The 22,668-nt window shown below is 38.6% G+C and overlaps 1 protein-coding gene across 4 annotated transcripts; it reads right to left on the bottom strand.

The window, feature by feature from the left end:
* Window positions 1–943: 943 nt before the first annotated feature.
* Window positions 944–20,402, bottom strand: LOC137611961 (casein kinase I-like). 4 transcript variants are annotated; one of them, XM_068340194.1, is made up of 12 exons: window positions 20,259–20,402; window positions 14,384–15,653; window positions 14,088–14,157; window positions 12,260–12,408; window positions 11,937–12,171; window positions 11,655–11,740; window positions 11,463–11,547; window positions 11,200–11,345; window positions 10,903–10,983; window positions 9,036–9,137; window positions 3,634–3,740; window positions 944–1,758 (listed from the first exon to the last, which is right to left on the bottom strand). In XM_068340194.1, the coding sequence occupies exons 2-12, from the start codon at window positions 14,633–14,635 to the stop codon at window positions 1,704–1,706; spliced, it is 1,368 nt and encodes a 455-aa protein (XP_068196295.1). In that variant the 5' UTR covers window positions 14,636–15,653; window positions 20,259–20,402; the 3' UTR covers window positions 944–1,703. The 4 variants fall into 4 exon arrangements, with proteins under 4 accessions (XP_068196295.1, XP_068196294.1, XP_068196297.1 ...); XM_068340193.1 differs by having other exon boundaries at window positions 11,200–11,348; window positions 20,259–20,401; XM_068340196.1 differs by lacking the exon at window positions 9,036–9,137 and having other exon boundaries at window positions 20,259–20,401.
* Between the last annotated feature and the right edge of the window lie 2,266 nt (window positions 20,403–22,668).

Raw genomic sequence — 22,668 nt, forward strand, 5'->3', positions numbered from 1 at the left:
AGAGTTGGTTCTTCTGACAACTTCTTCTTTGAAATAAGTTCAGCCACTTCTGCACTGCCCTCCTCTTTATTTCTGGTGTGTTTGCTGCGGATTTGAGGAATGGCATGCTGCAAGGATTCTTACTGGTCTAAATCATTTTCATATTGATCCAAATACCAATGAGCATAATAAATGAGTTTAAGTTGTTTGATTTTCCTCTTTGCCGAAAATAGGTTGCAAAATGGAGTTGACACAAAATCAAGGTCATCTCGTCTTCAAGAAGATGAATGAACGAATGCGTGAATTAAAACCAGTGGAAATCCGTTGTCTCTTACTCTAGGGATAGGGTGAGGAGCTCTGTCACCTGGGACGAACTCTGAGTAGAGCCACTGGTCCTCCACGTCAAGTGGAGCCAGCTGAGGTATCCCGGGCATCTGTTCCGGATGCTTCCTGGACGCCACCATGGGGAGGTGTTCCGGGGATGTCCTACCAAGAAGAGGCCTCGGTGAAGACCTCGGAATCCCCTCAGAAGAGCTGGATGTAGTATCTGGGAGGAGGGATTAATGGGCATCCTTGTTCAGACTGTCGCCCCCGTGACCCAGATGGATGGATTGAAATCTGATGAACAGCGAATATTCTGGGTATGTAGCTGCTGTTGTCAACACTACTGTTTTCACATGCTATTCATACAGGGTACAAGATTGAGAGGGATTTCATCACATCATCACTCAAGGCGCGAACTTTACATAAACAGTGAGCTAGAGGTGGAATACTTTTAGTAGTGGATAAGTTAAATGAGAGAAGCAGCAGATATTCGCTGTATAGTATGTGTTCACAGCTGATCTACATAGCAATCCCATAAATAAGGATCTATTTAGATTTTTTTTTTTTTGGTTTTTAATGGAGTTACCCGCCGTTCCATCCTCCAACCCAGAGAGAAAGAGGGATAAAAGAAACAAACACAAATTATTAAAAAATATTTTGAAGAGCACAATCAAAGCTACAAAATGCAAACTCTTTGAACAACTCAAATACAGAAAAAGACATTTGAAATTGTAGAGTCTTTTTAGTTACAAAATAGGGGGTGTGTCATCATTATCCCTTTAAACTTTTCAGTCTGGTTGCTGTGAGGTTTTCCTTTGAGAGTGAGTGATTCTCAGAGGTACACCAAGCCCAGTCTATTCCAGGAAATAGACCAGGCCACTGACAGCACATTTCTATTGAATGCAGGGAATAAAAATTCTATACTATGTGCAAGAGCTGCTTCATTGCGCCCACGATGTCTCTATGATTAGCTTTGAGAGACTGTGCAGCATGTTTACACGCGTTTGGTTGTTTTCCATTTGCTTTGCAACCAATCTGCCAGTAAACCAGCTGACTATCTGTCAGCCAATCAGATTGGATTTTACAGTCCATCAAATGCTGACATTTGTCACAGTTTATGTTGATCCATTTTGAGTTGGTAAATACGTGAGGACATCACAGCTGCTTCAGTTAGTCCAGATCTAAAGGTAATATGTTCTGCCTACTCAGTCCAGGGCAGAAGAAAGCAGTAGACCAGCTGAAAAAGACTCTTCTGCTGCCTGGTAGTCCATTCAGTTCAGCAGCCACAAGGAATATTACAGGACCTCCGAAAGCAGAGATGTTTGATTGGGGATGAAAAAAAAACCTACATGAAGATGTCTAAAGAGAGAGGACAAAAAGAAGATGAGGCATTTTCATCTTCATTTGTGTCTCTGGAGAGCTTTCCTCTTCCTCCTCTTGAAGAAACAGCAGCACCTGCCAAACACAAACATGCACTTAGATCATGAATAGCATGAAATGCTTATGAACCAATATGCAGGTCCATCTTTATCAGAAAGATAGGAACATTACTGAAGTTGTCAAGTTGTCCCTGTTTTGTATAATTTTCTAAAATAAACAAGTGGAACCCGTGGAAATTCCATGATAAAACAATATCAGACTTCATACCAAACATGAAAACAAATGTACTATAAGGTAAAGTATTATAAACCAAGCGCACCCAACGTAGTCAAAAATCAATGTGGTGACGTAACAGTTTTGTGTTCACAAATCATGGATTGCGCTGGGCGTGTATTGCAAAGCCGTAGATGAATGTTAACAGGCTAACTGGAGAAAGAAAGCTAACTAATCATGAGATTGGGGAAGGAGTTAACGTTAAAGGAAAAGGCACCTGTCGAAGGAGCAATTGGAAAAGAAATTTTAGAGAAGTGATAGTTCTGTTAGCTGACTAGATGAACAGAACTGTATGTAGTTACTTAAACAGCGTTTTTGTCAGATGCCTGAGGAGCTTTTTGGATATTACATCGATTGTCCCATTCCAAACAGAAACCATAGCTGGACAGACTGTTCGTGCTAGCCAGCTAGTTTCACTCAGAAATCGTTTTGTGTGTCGTTCCTGTTGTTTGGACTTTCTGCACAAAAACATGAAAATTGTTGGGACAGTTATGACACTCTAAAATTATGTTAACTGGGAAGTCCATGTATAGTTAGTGATGGGCAGATGAAGCCCCATGAAGCATTGAAGCTTTTCATCCCAATTGGTTCACTGCGGTTCGAAGCTTCATGAGGCTTCATTTGCTCTAGGACGACATCTACTGGATGCTAAAACATTAGTTGGCATGAGTTTGAAGTGTGTGGCATTGTGCGGAAAACCTGTGAATAAAAATGTCAGCAAATAAGTATGCAAAACACATATATATTAGTGATGGCAGTCCACTGGGTTATTTTTGTTTAACTCCAAATGCTTGCACACGTACACAGTATACACACACACACACACACACACACACACACACACACACACACACACACACACACACACACACACACATAGGTTGACAGGTGGTGGGTGGAGTTAAAAAGCTTGACAGCGTGAGGTTTTCAAGTGAGCTTATTCAAATATACCAAAATATCAAAAGGCAGGTGATATTTATCCTATCCCACTTTGGAAGAAATAGCTGTTGGGCTTAGAAATCTGAACAAGGTTGTTAGAAAAGCAAAACAATTGTGAAAAGGAATCACAAGTTTGAAATGCCTCGGTCTCCAGAACCCCTATATTAAACTCTGTCCCCTGACCACTGAAAACAATGACATCAAACATCATTTGAGCTTTTTTAGGTAATAATTTCCTATGAGAATATCAGATTCATTTTTTGTAACTCAAATATGGTTCCATTGCGAAGACAAACTTAAATAATACTGTAATTTACAAATCCAAACATTCTTCAAATGCTGTATTATTTTCTCGTGCAGTGTTTCACTGAGTTGTGAACCGATCAACATCTTCACTTTACAGTTGGTCTCTCAGAATGCTGCTTTTTAAATCAAGGCATGTCACGAACCTGTTGTCTGTTAACTTCAATTTTGAGATGCTGTACCTGGTGCCTTCTTTTAGTTCTTCCTAACTTTCCCAATCTTTTTTGAAATGTACTGCTGGTACGATGAAATTTCCCTTTCATAACATTTGAAATGTCTTTGTGCTAGTTTCAATTAAATATAATGTCACTGTTTTGCATTTTTATTATTTGCTTCTATTTTCATTTTACACTAACTTTTCAGGAAATGGTTTTGTGGAGTGACTTCATACTTGAGAAATACCGCTCTAATGTGTCTGTGTGCATGTGTCCTTACTTAGTATCATCAGCCACTTCCACCTCTGCATTGGCTGTGATTGGTGCGTTGGAGTGTCCTGCAGTGGGGTCGTCTGTATTCAGCTCACCATTGGTGGAACTCATCACCTAGAAGAAGAAAAATTGAAGATTAGATGGGTGAGTATGGATCAATCAAATCAGAATTATGAAGATTTTGTTGTTAAATCCACATTATGAAGAATGAAAAACACACCATAAGGAGAAAACGTGATTCCCCACACTAGTGCGGTAAGGTAATTCTTAAAATTATTTTTCTTCTTACTATAATTCAATGTGTGAATGTGTGTAATACATCTATCAAAAGAACCATTGATCTAATCCATTTGAATCTTGGCATGTGAGTTGTTGGGGTCCCAAAGAAGTGCATTCTTCACTAATACATTTAGAATAAACAGGCAAACAGAGCTTTATGGAAAAGTGGGAGTGGGGATGTTTTCATGTAAAGGAAATTATTAACTAAGGTGCCTCAGCAAGATCACTGTGCCCAATCCACAACACCTCATTCATTGTTTGACGCAAATTAATATTGCTGGAAAATATTTTCATTCTCATGTGTCTTAAGAGAGGAGGGTATTTTAGACACAGGAGACAACGTGACGCTCTGCGAGCTTTATAAACTAGACACGATTAGTGCAACCCTTGGAAAGGAGAACACTGGAGCACAGACAGCAGAATCCAGTCTTAACTTGTTATATCCTACTCATTTTCATCACCAGTCATTTTTACACCTCAACTGACATCTGTAGGGCAGCCACCGCTAACATCCCGCTTCAAAGTGGTGATGTATTGTAATGTCCTCTTTCATTGTCAGCATTTGTGTCTGTCCATTTGTCCATTAGTCCACCAAAATATCTTCGCAACCGTTGCAGATAGAAAGATGAAACAAAAAGCACATTACTCGGGCAACAAAGGGGATGAAAATGAGATGATGACCTTGAGAAAACTTTAAAATTTCAAGTTTTGTACACTGAGAAACTGGATAAAATAGAAAAGGGAGGGAAAAGGGCAGTGTGAGTAAGACCATAGATCAAAGCTACTGCTCTGATCAATGAAATTAGGTCAGAGCACTAGCTTTAATCTTTGCCCTATGCAAGTAGGTCAGGGGAAAATTTTGAATACAGGGGTGTTGCGGGATTTTGCAGTCTCTGATTACATTGATTCTTGTTGAGTATTTTAAATGGACATCCAACATTGGGACTCACAGTAATGTCATCACAGCATTATTCATCAGGATATGTTTTATATTTCTCCTTTAGTTAAATGATGGGACATACCTGAGAAAATAATTTGAGTAGTCATATTTGCCTCACAAAAATGCAAACACACATTTGTTAGTCATCCTTTCAACTGCTCACGATAGGTACAAAATAAAAGCAGTATGCTGCAACCTAAATGCTTCAGTAAAAAATACTGATCTGACACTACAGGGTTCTGATAACTCAACACTACTCTTACAACCTGCAGGAAAAGTGACATGCAGTCAAATATGAAATCATTGTGTGTTGAAACACTGATGGCACTACACTAGTTGAATATGTTTTATAATTTTTTTTTATTCTTATGATTCATTCTTCTTTTCCTTGTGGCTTTTCCCTTCAGGGGTCGCCACAGTGAATCAGTTGCCTCCATCTAACCAAACTACCACACCAACTACCTTCATGTCCTCTATCACTACATCCATAAACCTCCTCTTTGGTCTTCCTCTAGGTCTCCTACCTGGCAGTTCAAAACTCAGCATCCTCCTACCAATATATTCACTATCTCTCCTCTGGACATGTACAAACCATCTCAGTCTGGCCTCTCTGACTTTATCTCCAAAAACTCTAACATGTGCTGTCCCTCTGATGTACTCATTCCTGATCCTATCCATCTTGGTCACTCCCAGAGAGAACCTCAGCATCTTCCTCCCTGCTAACTCCAGCTCTGCCTCCTGTCTTCTTCCTCAGTGACACTGTCTCTAGGCCAAACAACATCGCTGGTCTCACCACAGTTTTGTACACCTTTCCGTTCATTTTAGCTGAAACTCTTCTATCACACCTGACACTTTTCTCCACCCGTTCCATCCTGCCTGTACACGCTTCTTCACCTCTTTTCCACACTCTCCATTGCTCTGGACTGTTGACTCTAAGTACTTAAAATCCTCCACCTTCTTGACCTATTCTCCCTGTAACCTCACTCTTCCAATTGGGTCCCTGTCATTCACACACATGTACTCTGTCTTACTGCAGCTAACCTTCCTTCCTCTCCTTTCCAGGACAAACCTCCACCTCTCTAGTTTCTCCTCCACCTGTTCCCTGCTCTCACTGCAGATCACAATGTCATCTGCAAACATCATGGTCCATGGACATTCCTGTCTAACCTCGTCTGTCAGCCTGTCCATCACCATAGTGAACAAGGAGGGGCTCAGAGCCGATCCCTGATGCCGTCCCACCTCCACCTTGAACTCCTCTGTCACACCTACACACACCTCACCACTGTCTTACAGTCCTCATACATGTCCTGCACCGCTCTAACGTACTTCTCTGCCACACCAGACTTCCTCATACAATACCACAGTTCCTCTCTGGGCACCCGTCATAAGCTTTCTCTAGATCTACAAAAACACAATGCAGCTCCCTCTGGCCTTCTCTGTGCTTTTCTATTAACATCCTCAAAGCAAATACTGCATCTGTAGTACTCTTTTTGGTAAGAAACCATACTACTCCTTACAAATGCTCACTTCTGCCCTTAGTCTAGCTTTAACTACTCTTTTCCATAACTTCATTGTATGGCTCATCAGCTTTATTCCTCTGTAGTTGCCACAACTCTGCACATCTCCCTTGTTCTTAAAAATGGGCAACAGCACACTTCTCCTCCATTCCTCAGGCATCTTCTCACTATCTAAGATCCTGTTGAACAACCCAGTCAGAAACTCTACTGCCACCTCTCCTAGACACTTCCATACCTACACAGGTACATTATCAGGACCGACTGCCTTTCCACTCTTCATCCTCTTCAATGCCTTCCTCACTTCATCTTGACTAGTCTTTGCTGCGTCCTGGTCCACAACAGTCACCTCTTCTTGGCTTTGTTCTCTCTCATTTTCCTTGTTCATCAACTCTTCAAAGTACTCTTTCTATCTTCCCATCACACTACTGGCACCTGTCAATAGACTTCCATCCCTATCCTTAATCACCTTAACCTGCTGCACGTCCTTCCCATCTCTGTCTCTCTGTCTTACCGACCTTTATAGATCAGTCTCTCCCTCCTTACTGTCCAACCTAGCATACAAGTCATCATACGCCCCTTGTTTGGCCTTTGCTACCTCTACTTTCACCTTATGTGGCATCTCCCTGGGGTCCTGCCTACTCTCCTCAGTCCTCTCAGTGTCCCACTTCTCAATAACTAATGTCTGTCTCTGTATACACTGCTGAATCTGAATCAGAATCAGAAAATAGTTTATTGCCAGGTAAAGAACTTGACTCGGTGTCGGGTGCATTAAAAGGTGGCAAGAAGCAATAAAGAATAAAAATATAAAAAATATTTAAAAAAAACACTATTTACAATTTACATTCAAGGTGAGGTATATGGTTGGTATATACAAGGAAATTTCTTCAGCTGCCGCAAGAAATGCATCCTCTGCTCAGGCTTCTTGGTAAGGGAGCTGATGTTCTGCTCCCATTTGAGCTCCCGGGAGATGGTGGTGCCTAGGAAGCTGAAGGACTCTACAGGGGTCACTGGAGTGTCACACAGGACAACGGGGGGGAGGGCAGGACTACGCCGGCATGGACTGTGCCTGAACTTGCTCTATAAAAGTAACATTTAACGACCACCACAATGTTTTTTCTTCATTTCGTTTAGTTTTTCTGAACGCCAAGGAGTTTTTTCATGCTTTTTATCTGAGTTTTTTCTACACAATAAAATGTCGGAGTGAGTGCTCGTCCAAGACTGGTAATTCCATACTTTTTGCTAGGGGCAGTAGTCTACCTGTGTGCTCCTACCTCCACTCTTATAGATCACCCTATAGTATTCTCTATAGTCATTTCCATCCTTTTTGCAAACTCAACCACCAAACCTGCCCATTACCTCCTCATCACCTCTGTTTTGTGCACCAACATGTCCATTGAAGTCTGCACCAATGACAACTCTCTCACTTCTAGGTATGCTCTGCATCACTTCACCAAAGTCCAACCAGAATTTCTCCTCCTCCAGCCCACATCCTACCTGTGGAGCATACCCACTAACAACATTGAACATCACACCTTTGATTTCTAGCTTCAGAGTCATCACTCTGACACTCTTACCACCTAAAGTATTGTTTCCTATTTAAAGACAGTCTCATCTTTTAGCAAGAATAAAGTAACAATAATGTCATCCAAAAGCTTAAGAATGCCTCAGTTTCACCTCAAATTACCATATTGGCCCGAATAAAAGACGACCCTGATTATAAGACAACCCCCGTCTTTTTCAAGACCCAAGTTTGAAAAAAGACTTTTTGAACACCAAATTTAATTTTTATACTGAAAATAATTACAGTACATCTGAAACAAATGATTATAACAATATATTCGAGAGAAAAAGCATGTTATTTTGCCTCATTCAAATCATGCAAAAACTGTCTATCACATCTTAATATCTGAGTATTTAAATATGTAAATTAAAGTGCGATCACATCTGTAAATGAATGGCTTCTGGTGTGTGAAATGTAAATAACCAATCTTCTGTGATAAAACAACAAAATTGCAATAACTGCATTAACCATCAAAGTGAAGTCTAACTGTAACTGTAGTCTTGAAATAAATCTGAATAAGGAAAAACATTGTTTGCATCATAACTTCTCTTCAGCTGCCGGTTAACCTGGCCGATCTTTGACCCACTTTTCTCCAGATTGTCGCTACGTTTCTCCATTTTCTGTTATCTCTTCTCTAATTTCTTCTCTTTTCTTTCTTGCCGCTATTTTTCTTCTTCGTGACAGGGGTTCACTTTGGCCTGGGGACTTAAATTCAGCATTCACTTTAAAGATATTTGGCGCCATCTAGCGTTGTGAATGGGTATAATGTCTAGACCCCGAATGTAAGACAAACCCCACTTTTTCAGTCTTACTTCAATGCAAAAAACACCGTCTTATACTCGGGCCAATACTGTACATACTGCTGCACATCTGAATATCTTTCACAATAGCTTGAAGTGAATTACATTTTGGAGCCTCAGGTCTTGTATTTACTAGAAATGTTAATTTGGACTTTGTATCACAACAGTCCCACATGTGGGAATTACTGACACTGTGAGGAAACAGTCTTTTGGTCTACCCTACTACAGAGAAAATGATGCCCATGCAGGCATTGAGATAAATAATTGGAAAATGCACTGAAAGCCACCAGAGCTAACTCATCCTCTCAGTACCTGGACAGACCCGCCCAGCCTATCAGCAGTGAGATGGGAGCCCAGCAGCACTCGATTGGTCACTGGAGTGGGCTGGGATTCACTGCCTTTCCCCTCTGGAGACTAAGAGACAGGAAACCAATCACAAGAGAAACAAAAAGGCAGGAATAGTAGAAAGAGGTGGTGGTGGTGAACAAGGGAAAAGATTATGACAGGTGAGATGTTTAAGGGGAGGGTGGTCAAGGAAAGGGTATGAAGCAGGGTAGAATAAAGTGAGACAAGAAAGAGCCATAGGAAGACAAGAATACAGATAAGAGGAGTGAAAAGGTCAGGTACAGTGATGACATCATGAACAAAGAGTGAAAAAAGAAAGAGAAACGAAATAGTAAGTAAAAACTATTTGGTGGAGCAGTAAACAGGAGGGTGAGCACTCAGGTGCACTTGAGTATCTTCCTAACAGGCCAACAATGCAACCTTACAATTGTTAAACAATTAAAACTGCGCTGTTGTGATTTTACATAATGGGTGGGCTGGATAGAGTATCATCACAATCTGTAAAATAGGCAAGTCGGTCACGCCAGGGTTCAATACTTCAAAACTATTCAATATTAAAATCAAACACGGGACCAGGCCAGCAGCTCCTCTCACTGAGACTATAAATGGAATTGTAGCAGCTTCACTATCCATAATCACATTTGTATTCCTTACAACAACCATTTAATAAACTTTTCTTTTTGTACACTTTAACATCAAAAGGATAAATAACAGAAGGCTTCATACTGAAACTATGGAAACCGTTACATTTTTGGGCTTCTATGGGAAACTTGTAAATCAATGAATTTGCCATACCTTTTTCCAGTTATACAAAGATAACCAAATATCCAAAAGTTCCTCTCCAATGAAATACTACAGGGTTTTATTGTATTAATAACATTTTGTAACAACTTCAGGGCAAACAGCATTGAATCAAAATAAGGATTTATATTTAAAGTATGGTAATGTGCACCATAACGGTCAACATTAACCTGCGCCAGTTCCTTACTCATAAGAGTTTTTTCTAATGGACGTCATGTGTGGTGTTACAGCAAGACTACGTATGCACACATCCTTCAATTTTAGGATATCTCAAAAGAAAATGAAGCGCCAAATTCTGACATTGAGCTCATCAACTATCCTGATGCAATACCTGTAAAGAAAATAAAGCTGGTGAGGACACCATGTCTTATCTGAGAAAATATCTTGTGAAACACAAAAATCAAAAGCTGTTAGTTATGAGCTCAGTGCAGAATCAGACACTGTAAAAGCAAAATCCAAAATAACTGCAGTGGATCCAAGCCATCATAGACACTTCCATTTATATTATATATTGAGCCTACATGGGCAACAAACACTGAACTGTCCTCCAATTCATCAACAGTTCAAAGACTAATAAGAAAATGACGTCATAATGGATGACTAGACTTCAGTATGTTAACTTTTGGTTCAGGTAACCCTAGTCTGGGTCACTGCATCTCTGTTTGTCTGCCGTCTTTCATGACAACTGCCAAAGAAAGCAGGAAGTCAACAATGCAAAAGGCCAACCAGCCAGGAAATAATGGAAGTAAAAAGGCACAACATAGATCTTTTCTTTCCTTTTGTGGGAGACACTAGACCCCTTCAGTTAAAACATATTTTATGATGAATACAGCTTTTATAGTTATGGTTAACCAAGCAGTTGTTCTTAAGGAATACAGTAGGGATGAGAGAGACAGAGATTTACCTTTTCACTCGAACGGAATAATGGCTGTTATTGAAGTTGATTTACTGGATTTGTTCCAAATGTACAGGCTCTATGACACGTGGTGAATTACAACACTAAACAGACAAGATGTTCAACAAATGTGAGTACCTGATTTTTGGTCTGTGGTGCCTTCTCTCGGTTGCTCGTCTGTAGTGGCGTTTCACTGGCCACGGGACCAATAGGAGTGGGCTACGAGCAGTGAGGTCAACATGGGAACAGAGATACATAAAACACACAAATGGCTACTTAATGTTTCTTCATATTGACTTCATGTGTGACATTTTTGGGTAATGGTGGGAGGTGCCACTAATTTAACTGGTCTCTTCATTGCTTCATCCTAAACATAGCTGTTAGTTTAACTCAAACATCTTCAAGTGTGAATGTAAAAAAACATTGCACACTAACCAGTGGCTTTCCAGTCCAGTCATAGTGGTAGTCAAAGATGTATCCATTTCTGTCGAAGAGGTCCGTAAAGAGTTTTCTCAAATAATCATAGTCTGGCTTCTCAAAAAAGTCAAGCCGACGCACATACCGCAGATAGGTGGCCATCTCTTCTGTTACATACACACATCCATACAAAGAGACACATAATTTTATCAACAAACGTTAGCCTGAGCATATAGACAACCGTTCTAAGGTTACACTCTTCTGTGTCTGTGTGTTCAAACCTGGGAAGCTTTCACAGAGGACCTCAATAGGTGTGTCTCTCTTTGTGTCTCCTATCTTCTGATAACGTTCTTTCAGAGTGTCAGCCTGATGACACAGAAACAAGGAGGAAGTTATTCAACTCCATACTTTAAAGGAGAAGAAATTCAAATGACTGATGAACACACAGGACAGCTGGTCGGCTGTAAGCTCACCTTGAGTCCCTGCCAAGGTAAACTCCCTCGGAGAAAATACATGAACATGTGGCCAAGAGCTTCCAGGTCATCCCGCCGGCTTTGTTCTAATGTAACAGAGCAAAATCATGACATAAAACTAGGATTATACAGCCAGTCTGGTACTTCCAACTCAGAATCCTTTATGATACATATATTATTTATGTTTTAGATTACGCTCGACAAAAGTTGTGTGTGTGTTCAGATCCTACAGATTATAAAAAGCCATCTATGATTGGTAAGTGCACCACAGGAGCAGCTCACCCTTCCCCAGGTGTGTATTGATGCTCATATATCTTGCAGTTCCAGTCAAACTCTTGTGTTCCCTGTATGGGATGTGTTTCTTGGTCTCTGGGTCTATGTATTCTTTCGCCAGGCCAAAGTCTATGATGTGGATGGTGTGTTGCCGTTTGGAACCAGGTCGGCCCACCAGGAAGTTCTCTGGTTTTACATCTCTGTAGATCAAGCTTTTTGTGTGAACAAATTCCATGCGAGTTATCTGAAGAACACACAAAATGAAAGACATCCAACAATAAACTGCAACGGTTTTTAAAACAGATGAAAGGATTTCAATGCATTTGTCTTACCAGTTGAATAGCTATCATGAGTACAGTTTTTAGAGAGAATGTCCGGTCACACAGGTCAAACAAATCTTCTAAGCTAGGTCCTAGCAGTTCCAGAACCATAGCGTTGTATTTCCCACATGGTCCAAAGTAAAACACCTGTGGTACACCCTCTGAATAAAACAAACACATGTTGAGTTGCAAACAAAAATAATTACTGTTTCCATAATTTTTTCCATTACACGCAAATTGGACAAAAAAGATTTGAAAGCAGAACAAAATCGCAAGAAGGGAAAACATTTTCAACCCCAAATTACCGACCATGGAGTGACAGGTAAAAATAAAAAAATGTAATAGAGCATGTCAGAAAAAAGGTAATACATCAAAAATTTTGAATAACCATTTATAGTAGTAAAGTATTTCCACAGCAGTTGAAGAGTGCTCTAGTGACCTTTGTTATTTAGTTCTGACATTGAACAATTTGATGTCAATGGCAGGACACAGAATGCCAAATCAATTATTAGTTTTGCAAACAGAAACTGCTGTCATGTTTCTAAACTTTCATGACATGTTCAGTCAAAACAATGCAGCCTCTTCATTGATGCCTACAAAGCCCTGCCAGTAATCTCTGACTTTATGACGATACATTTTGTGGGACATTTTATGAAGTTCTTTCCAATTTCATGTATTGTCACCTTCTATTTATTACTATTCTTGAACTTATAATAGACAAAATTTCTTGGATTGTTGCAACAACAATTTTGCCATTTTTCCTTTACAGGCAAACAATTTGTTCTGTTATGTGTCTTTGATTAAGGAAGATAATTTGTTCAGTTCTGTTTTTGTAGTATCGTGGTTGCCAGTTTACAGGTCTGGTGCAGGTCAGTCTGAAGGGATGTATTCCCTTGAGAGCGACATCACTGCGTACAACGCAAGTGTGGCAAGATAAAGGACCAATGCCAGCCTAGTTCATATGGCTCCTACTTACTGCATAGTCATCTGTGCATTCATATCAGGTAACAATCGTGTACATAGTCAAAAAGGATATTGGCATTTTAGAACCTACACTGAACAAGCTCTCACTTATTCACTGTAGCCATAAACCAGTCATGCTCTTCAATAAGGCTGTCATATCACAACTCCTAATGTCAGTGGTGAATCTGTTAATTGATTTTGATTGTCATCTCTATATTTAAAAAACCCCCGGAACATCTTAGTAAATCCTCTTCATTTTTGTCCAGCTTGGTCCTTTCCATAGATGTAAGGAATTTATACTTTTTTTTTCCAAATCAATTTCATAATAAAACTGTATTATGCTTTGCACACAGAAACATAATGTTAAAACTGTTATAGAGGTATCTCGTGTGAACAGCAAATAACATTTTCATGCTGTTTATTCATCATGTTCCTGGTGTGGCCTAAACTCTTGTGCAAGCCCAGCAATTTTAGTCCACAATTGGAGTTCTTTAAACATGAAGCTCAATTTCACATTTCATTGCCAATTTCTTTGATTTATTCATCATTCGTCAACTAAATACAGACATTGTCTTATTTATGTGGACTATCGAACCCAAGCAAGCTAGCTCGGCTATTTGAGTTTATCCTATATGATTAACATACTACAGAATGCAGCTTTTCCCCTGGCTTGGTTGTTTGAAACTCTTGAAAAAATTGGTAAAGTTGAACACCAAGTCATTTTGAGAATGTTACAGCACTACTGATTTACGGTAAAAACAAGTCAAACGACAGAGAAAATTCATATTGTACCAACGTAGGTTAAAATGATAGATGAAGAGAAAAAAATGGAACCTCCTGCATTAGTGTGGAAGCAGTTTTTTCTTGTAAATCTTACCTGAACTCCCCAGCTGTTTGTAGAAACGATATTCTAGGTGGAGCTGGGGTGCGCGTGATTTGATAGGCTCCTAAAAATGAGGTTAATGTTTGAGTTACAATTGTTTGAGATAATATACATAAAATGAATACACATTTGTCTGACAAAGCTGTTTTATGCAGGACTGTCTAATCTAACCTTTAATGATATGTAATAGTCTAGTGATATGATGTGAAACTGTTGCTGTTCTTTGTTATTAAACAAATTAAGGGTGCTGTCTTACAATATTACAGACTACAAAGAGAGATGAGTTTTACCAGTTTGATAGCCACATATTCATTGGTGTACAGATTCTTCCCAAGGCGTAGCTCTCCGAAGTTCCCACAGCCAATCTTCTTTCCGACCCGGAAGTTAGGTCCGACCATGAGAACCCCGGAGTTGGAGCTGGTACCTCGACCACCATGCGCCGCTCGACTTCCCGTTTTCCCAGACATCCGCTTTCCCTCCTCTGTCTCCCCTTTCCCTCCACCACCCCCACCCCCTCCTATACCTCGCTTATCAAAGTCCATCAGTTTGTGGTAGCCTGGTCTCTCCACGTTTAAGCTGATTCCATGCAACCAAAGAAACTACCAAAACAACTGCCTGGCGGCTTGGCGTTAGAAGTTTGTACAGTTTAAGCTTGGCCAAAATATGGATTACACTGGAGTTGGAGTTTGACTTGACAGACTGAGCTGTGCCAAAACAGTGGTCCCTCGTTAAATGCAAGAGTTACGTTCTAAAAATAAGCCGTAATAGGCCAAAACCGAGAAGTAGTCAACTTTATTTTTTACAATTGTATTATAGATGTTTTAAGGCTGTAAAACCCCTCACTACACACCTTATACACCTTTCTCAGACAGGCAATAACATTTTTATACTTTTCTCTCGTTTAAACACACAGAAAACGATGTGGTGTTAAAAAAAAAAGGCATCCAAAATTGCACTAAAAAATCCGTGAAACTGTGAGGCTGCAAAAGGTGAACCGTGTTAAAGCGAGGGACCACTGTATATTAGAGCTGGGACAGATATGAGATGAAGTAGATATCATGCAGTGGAAAGTGGAGCAAAAGCAGAAACTGATGATTGTTGGGTGGAAGAATGGACAAGGAATAAACAAGGAATGAAAAGATGGTAAGGTTCAGGGGGCACTACTACCAATTAGTATTCACCCCCTTGTAGGGGCCAGAGATGGTGATGGAGTAGAGAATAATACCCTGTCACCATATGAAGCTAACCATACGCTAACATGCTAAATGAAACTTGAAAGCTATGCTGGTTTTAGGCTCATACATAGCAGCCCACCAACAGTACAGTCTGCTGTCAGATCAAAACCCATATACACCAAACCAATGTAGGCTATAACGGCACGAAGGAGTTTATCAAAGCGTAAAAAAGTTAAGAGGTTTTCCTTTTATATCTGATAGCCTGTATAGGCGGAGCCTCTATATTTGTCCAATGTCATGCAGAAACTTGTTCCAGTTCAACACCTGGTGAAGATTTTGCCATTGGACGTGAGGACCGATGTGTGTCAAACTCTCAATGTAATACCTGAAAAAATTACACAGAAAAAAACAGTAGATGATTATTTGATTGAAATTATTTTTTCAATTTTAAATTAACAGAGCAACATTTCAGACAAGACAAATTGATGTCAAAATAAGTTCAGTTAACTATGACCAGTTGTTACCAAAATAATCAGAAAGTCAAAAACAAGTGAGACTGTGAGTGGAAAACAAACTTTTATTATAGTTAGGGTGTTGCTATCAGGTTTTAAGTAACTTGTTTTGTAAATCTAGAAGTATTTTTTGTTAACTGTACCAGTACCATACCAATCCACAACATTCAACCTATCTAGCCTAAAACCAGGCTGACCTTCCTCAGGAAAGGATATGCTCTCTGGAGTTTCTGATTTCCTCAGCTACAAATAAAGCTGCAACTACCATATCTATTCAAATCCATTCCTTCACTGCTCTGCACTTCATTGTTTTCCTTCCAGTCCATTTTCACCTCATTGAAAAAGAATCACACCATCTTGGTTGTTTAGACACAGATCCCGCTGAGCTATGATTCTTAATTTTTAAAAGCAGAAAAAAATTGATTTCATTGCAAAATACAGTTATGCCTCGCTTGTTCACGCTTCAAGATGCATGGCTTCATTACATCACAGTTTTTTAGTCGGTAGTCACATGGTACTGCATGCGCATGCTATTGGGTGACAGCATCCGTGTGTGCACTGCGTTCTGAGACTCACGATTCCGCCTGCAACTTTTCTTCAATACAAAAGTGTTTTAAACAGTTTATAAGACTGTGATAAAAGCTAATACAGATATAAGGTGGTTTAATATCAGAATGGGGATGGTTCATTAAAGTTTAAATTACCGTAAATAATAAAAAAAATATTTGGTTGCTATAATTTAAGTAGAGGAATTTGTTGCGGAATTTTGTTTTTCGCGGCTAGCCCCAGAACGCATTAACCTCGAGTATCGTTGGACTACTGTAATAAATTATTACATTTGTTGTGCCTGCCTGAAAATTATAGTAAGACAAAACTATGGCAACAGATTACATCACAACCAATTTACAAACTTTAACAGGGTTTTGTTATTTTTCTGTTCAATCCAAGGATTCTGTGCTGGTAGGCATGAAATTTATAACAATGTTTTTTCCACCAATCTGGCCAAATTTGAACTGGTTAAGTCAGTACTATATTTGATGACAGCGCCACTACCCAACAAACTCTTTTTCTTCAGAGACCAACCTAGCGACTTCTTCAAACAAAGTATTCAAGACAATTTTCGTTTCTCTCGATGTGATAATACAATACCAATATAAGAAGTAGAGGTACAACAAAGGCTTCTTATGTACATTCTGCATGTTCACACTGTCGCTTGGCTCTCTGGTATCAATTACCTTCAGAAAAGTAATTCACCGTTCAAGGGTTTAATGACCAATTCTTAACCGGTGATAACTCATTGATGCTTTTTTCTCTATTTTGCCATTAGTTTCCACAACATGTTTGCTAACATTCCTGTGGTCAATGAGAAAGGAAAACCCGCTAGAAAAAGCAGAAAAAAATGAATACATCTAAGACCATCAAAACCTGAAACGATAACTAAAAATGAAATACCAGCAGTAAAAACAAAGTTAACAGTCTAAAATAAACCACCCTAGAATAAATAAGTGAGTTAACACTGACTGATGATACTGGCACACAAGACAGAGGAAAAGATAATGGTGAAGATTGTGGAAATGTCTGACTTTGCAGAGTATTTACACAAATGTCTCCTGCTGTCATTAATAAAGGATGGGAAACACATGAACTTTGAAAGTTGACAAAATGGCCCATATCCATGAAAAATCTTAGCGGGTTTTACTGTGTTTCAAATTTACTTTCACATAAAACATCCCTAATTCAGTTCACACTATTTTTCCTTTGAATTTTATAAGAATATTTCAAATTTCACCATCAATGTCACAGTACCACTGTGGCTTAGCAAACAAATACAAAGGTCTCTTGAAGTCTGGTCAGACACTGGTCTTTTGATTTCAGTCAACCACTATAATTAGAGGCATTCCACACGGGATATCTGATGTCAATAAAAATTGATGACTATCGAAAAATGGCAAACACTGACAGTAATCTACAACAACCACTGGACTCACAAATATATCTGACCTGTGTATGACAACTTTCTTTGAGTTCAGCTAAATCAAGTCTTTGCCTGAGAACTTATCTTGTTGTATAAATGGTATCATCTGACACAAACAAATGAATTACATTTCTCCAAACTTAATAAGCAGATGCAACACTCACCAAATATAGATTCTGTAATAAAATTAAACAATGTTGTCCTGACGGAAGTTAGCTTTGTTCATTTAACAACATCCGCTGAAACATGTCAAACGTGTTTTTTTTCCTCACCCAGAGTCCTCAGTCACAATGAGCAACTCAGAGCAGAAATCGATCCTGTTGTATAGGCTACATATGAGAAAGCTTTAGACCTGCACAACACAAGAGGCAGCATCTACCCACACACCATCTTTGGCCTCAGCTAAAACACGATTTTACAACTGGAAACTAAAACTTGAACTGAGGATTTTACACAAACATGTGATTTAATAATTAGTGAAAAATGTACTTACTGTATCATTTTTATTTCATTATGCAGTATTTCTGCATGTGCGTCAAATTAAAATTTTCAACAAATATTAGGTTGACAATTTATTACCCTAATTCAACATTCTTCATTACAACTGCCATTAAAATCATGTGGCTAATTAGAAAACACATTCTACTACAGCTAGGTAAAAAGCAACTCAAAACTGTATTTCTTAAAGGACACATGAACTACAAAAGATGGACATTATTGTATATTCACAGTTTTCTGATATTTCGGTCCATGCAACCCATATCCCACCAAATTGGACAGAGTAACAAGTTTCTCCAGTTATCCGAATGCAAAGGAAAACCACTTAGTCTTTGGTTTGTATTGCTTATACAAAGTTCAATTTTCATATCAGCCATCACAGAAATATTGATTTCAGGCTGATACCAGTATTTAATTTCATTGACCTGTATACAAATGATCAGGGGCATCTTGACCCCAGGACATTCATTTCTTCATCACTGGATGTCAACCTAACATCACATGACTGATGGTGTCTGAATATAATATGCCAGTCAAGAGTACGGACACACCACAAATTTCAGGATATCTGCACAAAATGTGAAAACAATTTCAGGATATGAAACTTTTCAGGGTATCTGTAAATGCAACATGTAAAAAATTTGAGTTCTCTAGATATCGAAAATAGCATTTGTATAGAAACTGAGTGAATAAACTGTCACGACTTGTCTGAGTACATCAACTTACGCAATGAAACTTTTCTGATTCCTACAGCAACACAAACCAATATGAAGCCCCACATCTGATAGGGCTCATTATAGTTACTGATTGAGTAACCACAAAACAGTTTACCATTACTGTGCATGACATAAAATGCTTCTTAAATTTACTTAATTTAAAAAGCCCACAGAACCGCAACTCAAACACATGTTTGTAAATATGTTTTAAGTTGTGTTTTTAAAGACAAAAAAGTGGTTTCATGCAAGGAGAGTAACTGACAGTGAAATTCAATATTTAAATCATACTTCTTTATGAGTGGAGATTATTTATAAGCTGGGGATATCTATGCAACAAGGTTTTCAACTTGTGACAACAAGTTGAAAACCTTTTACATTTCATAAAATCAAGTTCTATAGCACCAAAAAAAAAAAAAAAAAAGACTGTCTCTCACTGGGACATGGAAATTAATCATAACTATTTTCCTTTCTAAGGCAAAGCTCCCTGTTGTCTTTAAAAATAAAGTTAGTTTCAATCTGTTTTGCTATACCAAGATGGCCTTGTCTTACCACTCGCACTCCAATAATTAAGCTGCACTACTTTTTCGTCATTTTTAAACGCGACCACTGAATACTTTAAAGTTACATTAACAGACTAAACAACACCGTTCTTTAAGTTTCTCACCGGCTGTCATCATTCCAAAATTTTGAAGAAATGTTAAGGTAATTAGCTATATGACCAAATGTGCTCGAGTTTGCAAATGGAGCTAACGGTAAATTATACGACCGTAGTCGACTCCAACAGTGGGCAAGCAGACCCTGAAAACTAAGTCGGTGTTTCATGCAAGTTATTTGCCTGTTTTGGAATATCGAACGATACACTGTGCACATCAAACTACCAAGTTAGCGAAGTAACGCAGGAAGTTGTGTATAGGCCGCAGTAGTTTGTGTGCGAGTGCATGACCTCAGTGTAGCTTGACAACGTTAGCTTCATAGTGACAAGCCGAGTGGAGAAACTGAAAATAACCCAAATAAAACAGTTTCAGAAAACACCACAACAATATTGAGGTACGGTAGTGTGTGGATAGCTAGGGAGCCCGATAAACAGCTAGCTCCAGTTTAAAACCTACCAGCTAGCCACTGTGGTATTTGCCTGACAGAGCCTGTTAGAAGCTAATGTTGGCTAACATGCTACCCAGCGACCAGCCAATTGTTTGCTAACGCTGTATTTCTCCCAATAGTCAATTTAAAAAATAACAAGGTAATTTAAAAACGAATTTTGTGTGAAGCTTGAAAAACGGATTACCTACCCAAATTGATTTTTAATTCGGTCGATGTTTTCGTAGCGTAGAATACATTATTCTCATTTTGTTCGTCTCGTTTTCCTGCTCATCTCTTTTTCTGTGGATGTTTGGCTAAACCAGCTGAAAAAGCCTTACGAATCTTGATTACACGATTTGCGTAAAAGAGGAGAAGTGCGACACAGTAAGCGGAAGAGGAGAGCGTACATGCCTTGAAGAATTGTGACAGAAACTGTGCGCAGATATGTGCGTCCGAGGTAGTATGCGTGTCACTCACGCTTTGATTACTAGCAATTACTCGTTTTTGGATTCTGCGACATTTATTTTGAGTTTGTTTTTTAAATTTGTCTGTGTTAATTTTGTGGGTCAGCATTACACGACTTTTAAACTTGTACTATTAGTTGATAGTTGTATTATTACATGGTACTAAAACAAATTAACACGCATCTATAACTAAGTAATAAAATCATTAAATATATTATTCAGACTATATATTTTACAATAAATGAAGGTTGTGACCCATGAATTTCATCCATATTTAATTATTATTTAATTATGTGTGACATTCTATTACTACTGGATGATGTAAAATTTAAACTCTGCCATAGTTTCAAGCTTTACGTTTATAGCACACATCCACAGTTCATAATCTGTAAATGTAATACTTTCAAGTCAATGTCCTATTTCTCACATCAGAATATTGAACCATTTACCATTCCACCAAATGTTTTCAATTCTCAATTATTAACTTGAGAATTTTGTTTTAAATATATTCAGGGTAGAACTTGCCAAAACAATAAACCTCTGCATGGCTTTTTCGTCAAAATATTTTCGTCAACACATTCATCCACGGACCAGGATTGCCAATTTTCCCCAAAGGCCAGTGCCCAGCAATCAATGGTCCAGATGGTCTCAACATTTCTATGAGGAGGTCCATGATCTGCTGGGATAAAGAAGACTGGATGCTGAAACCTGATAAAAAAGAAGCCTGCTTGCTAATTTTGTTACAAGCTCATTTTTGCTTTTACGATTTATTGAAGTTTGTTGCTGTGTTACGGTGGTGACACTTTTCAGGTGCGGGAAAACGTTTCAAGAACAGGCAAGGCATTACAGTAATATATGAAGTTTGAATGGGCCTTTCCTAGAGTTGTACCATAGAAATATGGCACAATTTATTTATGGACAATGTTTTTGGAAAAAAAACTTTAAAAATGTGTCTCCAATTCTGAACTTTGTACGAATTTGCTGTGGTACCTCTACATATGAACGTAACTTCATACAAAATTTTCCAGTTACAAAACGCGTCAACCGGAAAAACATTGCCTCTTGTTACGAAAGAAATTTCAGGATACGAAAGGTAAAAATATAGTATGGGCTGATACTCGCAGCTCCCAAAGTTTCCTGAACGCACCATTCGTATAGCTACTCTGCCATTGGCTATTACCTAGCATCTTCCTGTTATCACATTGGCTATGAGGAACCTCTATGTGTAGCTGCGTCCCCGTCATTCGGCCCTAGACCCATGATGTGCTCTGATAGTTTTACCTGAATAGATTAACTTTTAGAGTATTCAATATGGACCCCAAGAAAGTGATGGAGAAAAGAGGAAAAGAAAATAAGAAAAGAGTTTTTTTGCCCATACAAACAAAGCACAAGATAATACAAAAGCATGAAAAAGGGATGCGTTTGGTTGATTTCGCCAAAGAATATGGCCGTAATGCATCTGCAATTGCCACATTATTAAAACAAAAGGAAGCCATAAAAGCTATAACTCCTTCCAAAGTTGGCAAAGAACACCGGGGGTTTAAGGCATCACATCGGTGGTTCGAGAAGTTCAAAAGGAGGACTGTAATTCACTCTTGTTCAGCATGGTGAGGCAAGTAGAGCATGAACCAAAGAGGGCAAAAAACAATGAGGACAACAGTTAAAAGGTAAATGACCATCATTTTATTCTTTATTCTTTGTTTTTTAAATTATGCACAACTCTTATTTATTGTGTAATAATCTAATTGTAACACGCATTTGTTACATGTTTTGATGCATTTTTATGCTTTATAAAACGTTTGAATTTTGGGGCACTTGGAACGGATTAGGGCATTTGCATGGAAAACGCATCTCTACTTACAAAATTTCTTCCAGAATATATGAATATATATATATACATATATATTATATATTTGTGTGTATATATACATATATACATATTTGTATATATACTGTATACATACTGTATATATGTATATATACATATATATTATATATACATATATACACACACATGTTTCAAGTTTCAAGTTTATTTATTTTTATATAGCCCAGATTCACAAACAATGTCTCAAAGGGCTTTACAATCTGCACATGGACGATATCCCTCTGACCTTTGTGCACTGCAAGCAGTGCGACCCTCGCATCGGATAAG

The sequence above is a fragment of the Antennarius striatus genome, chromosome 18 (genome assembly GCF_040054535.1).
Source record: "Antennarius striatus isolate MH-2024 chromosome 18, ASM4005453v1, whole genome shotgun sequence".
Lineage (NCBI taxonomy): Eukaryota > Metazoa > Chordata > Actinopteri > Lophiiformes > Antennariidae > Antennarius > Antennarius striatus.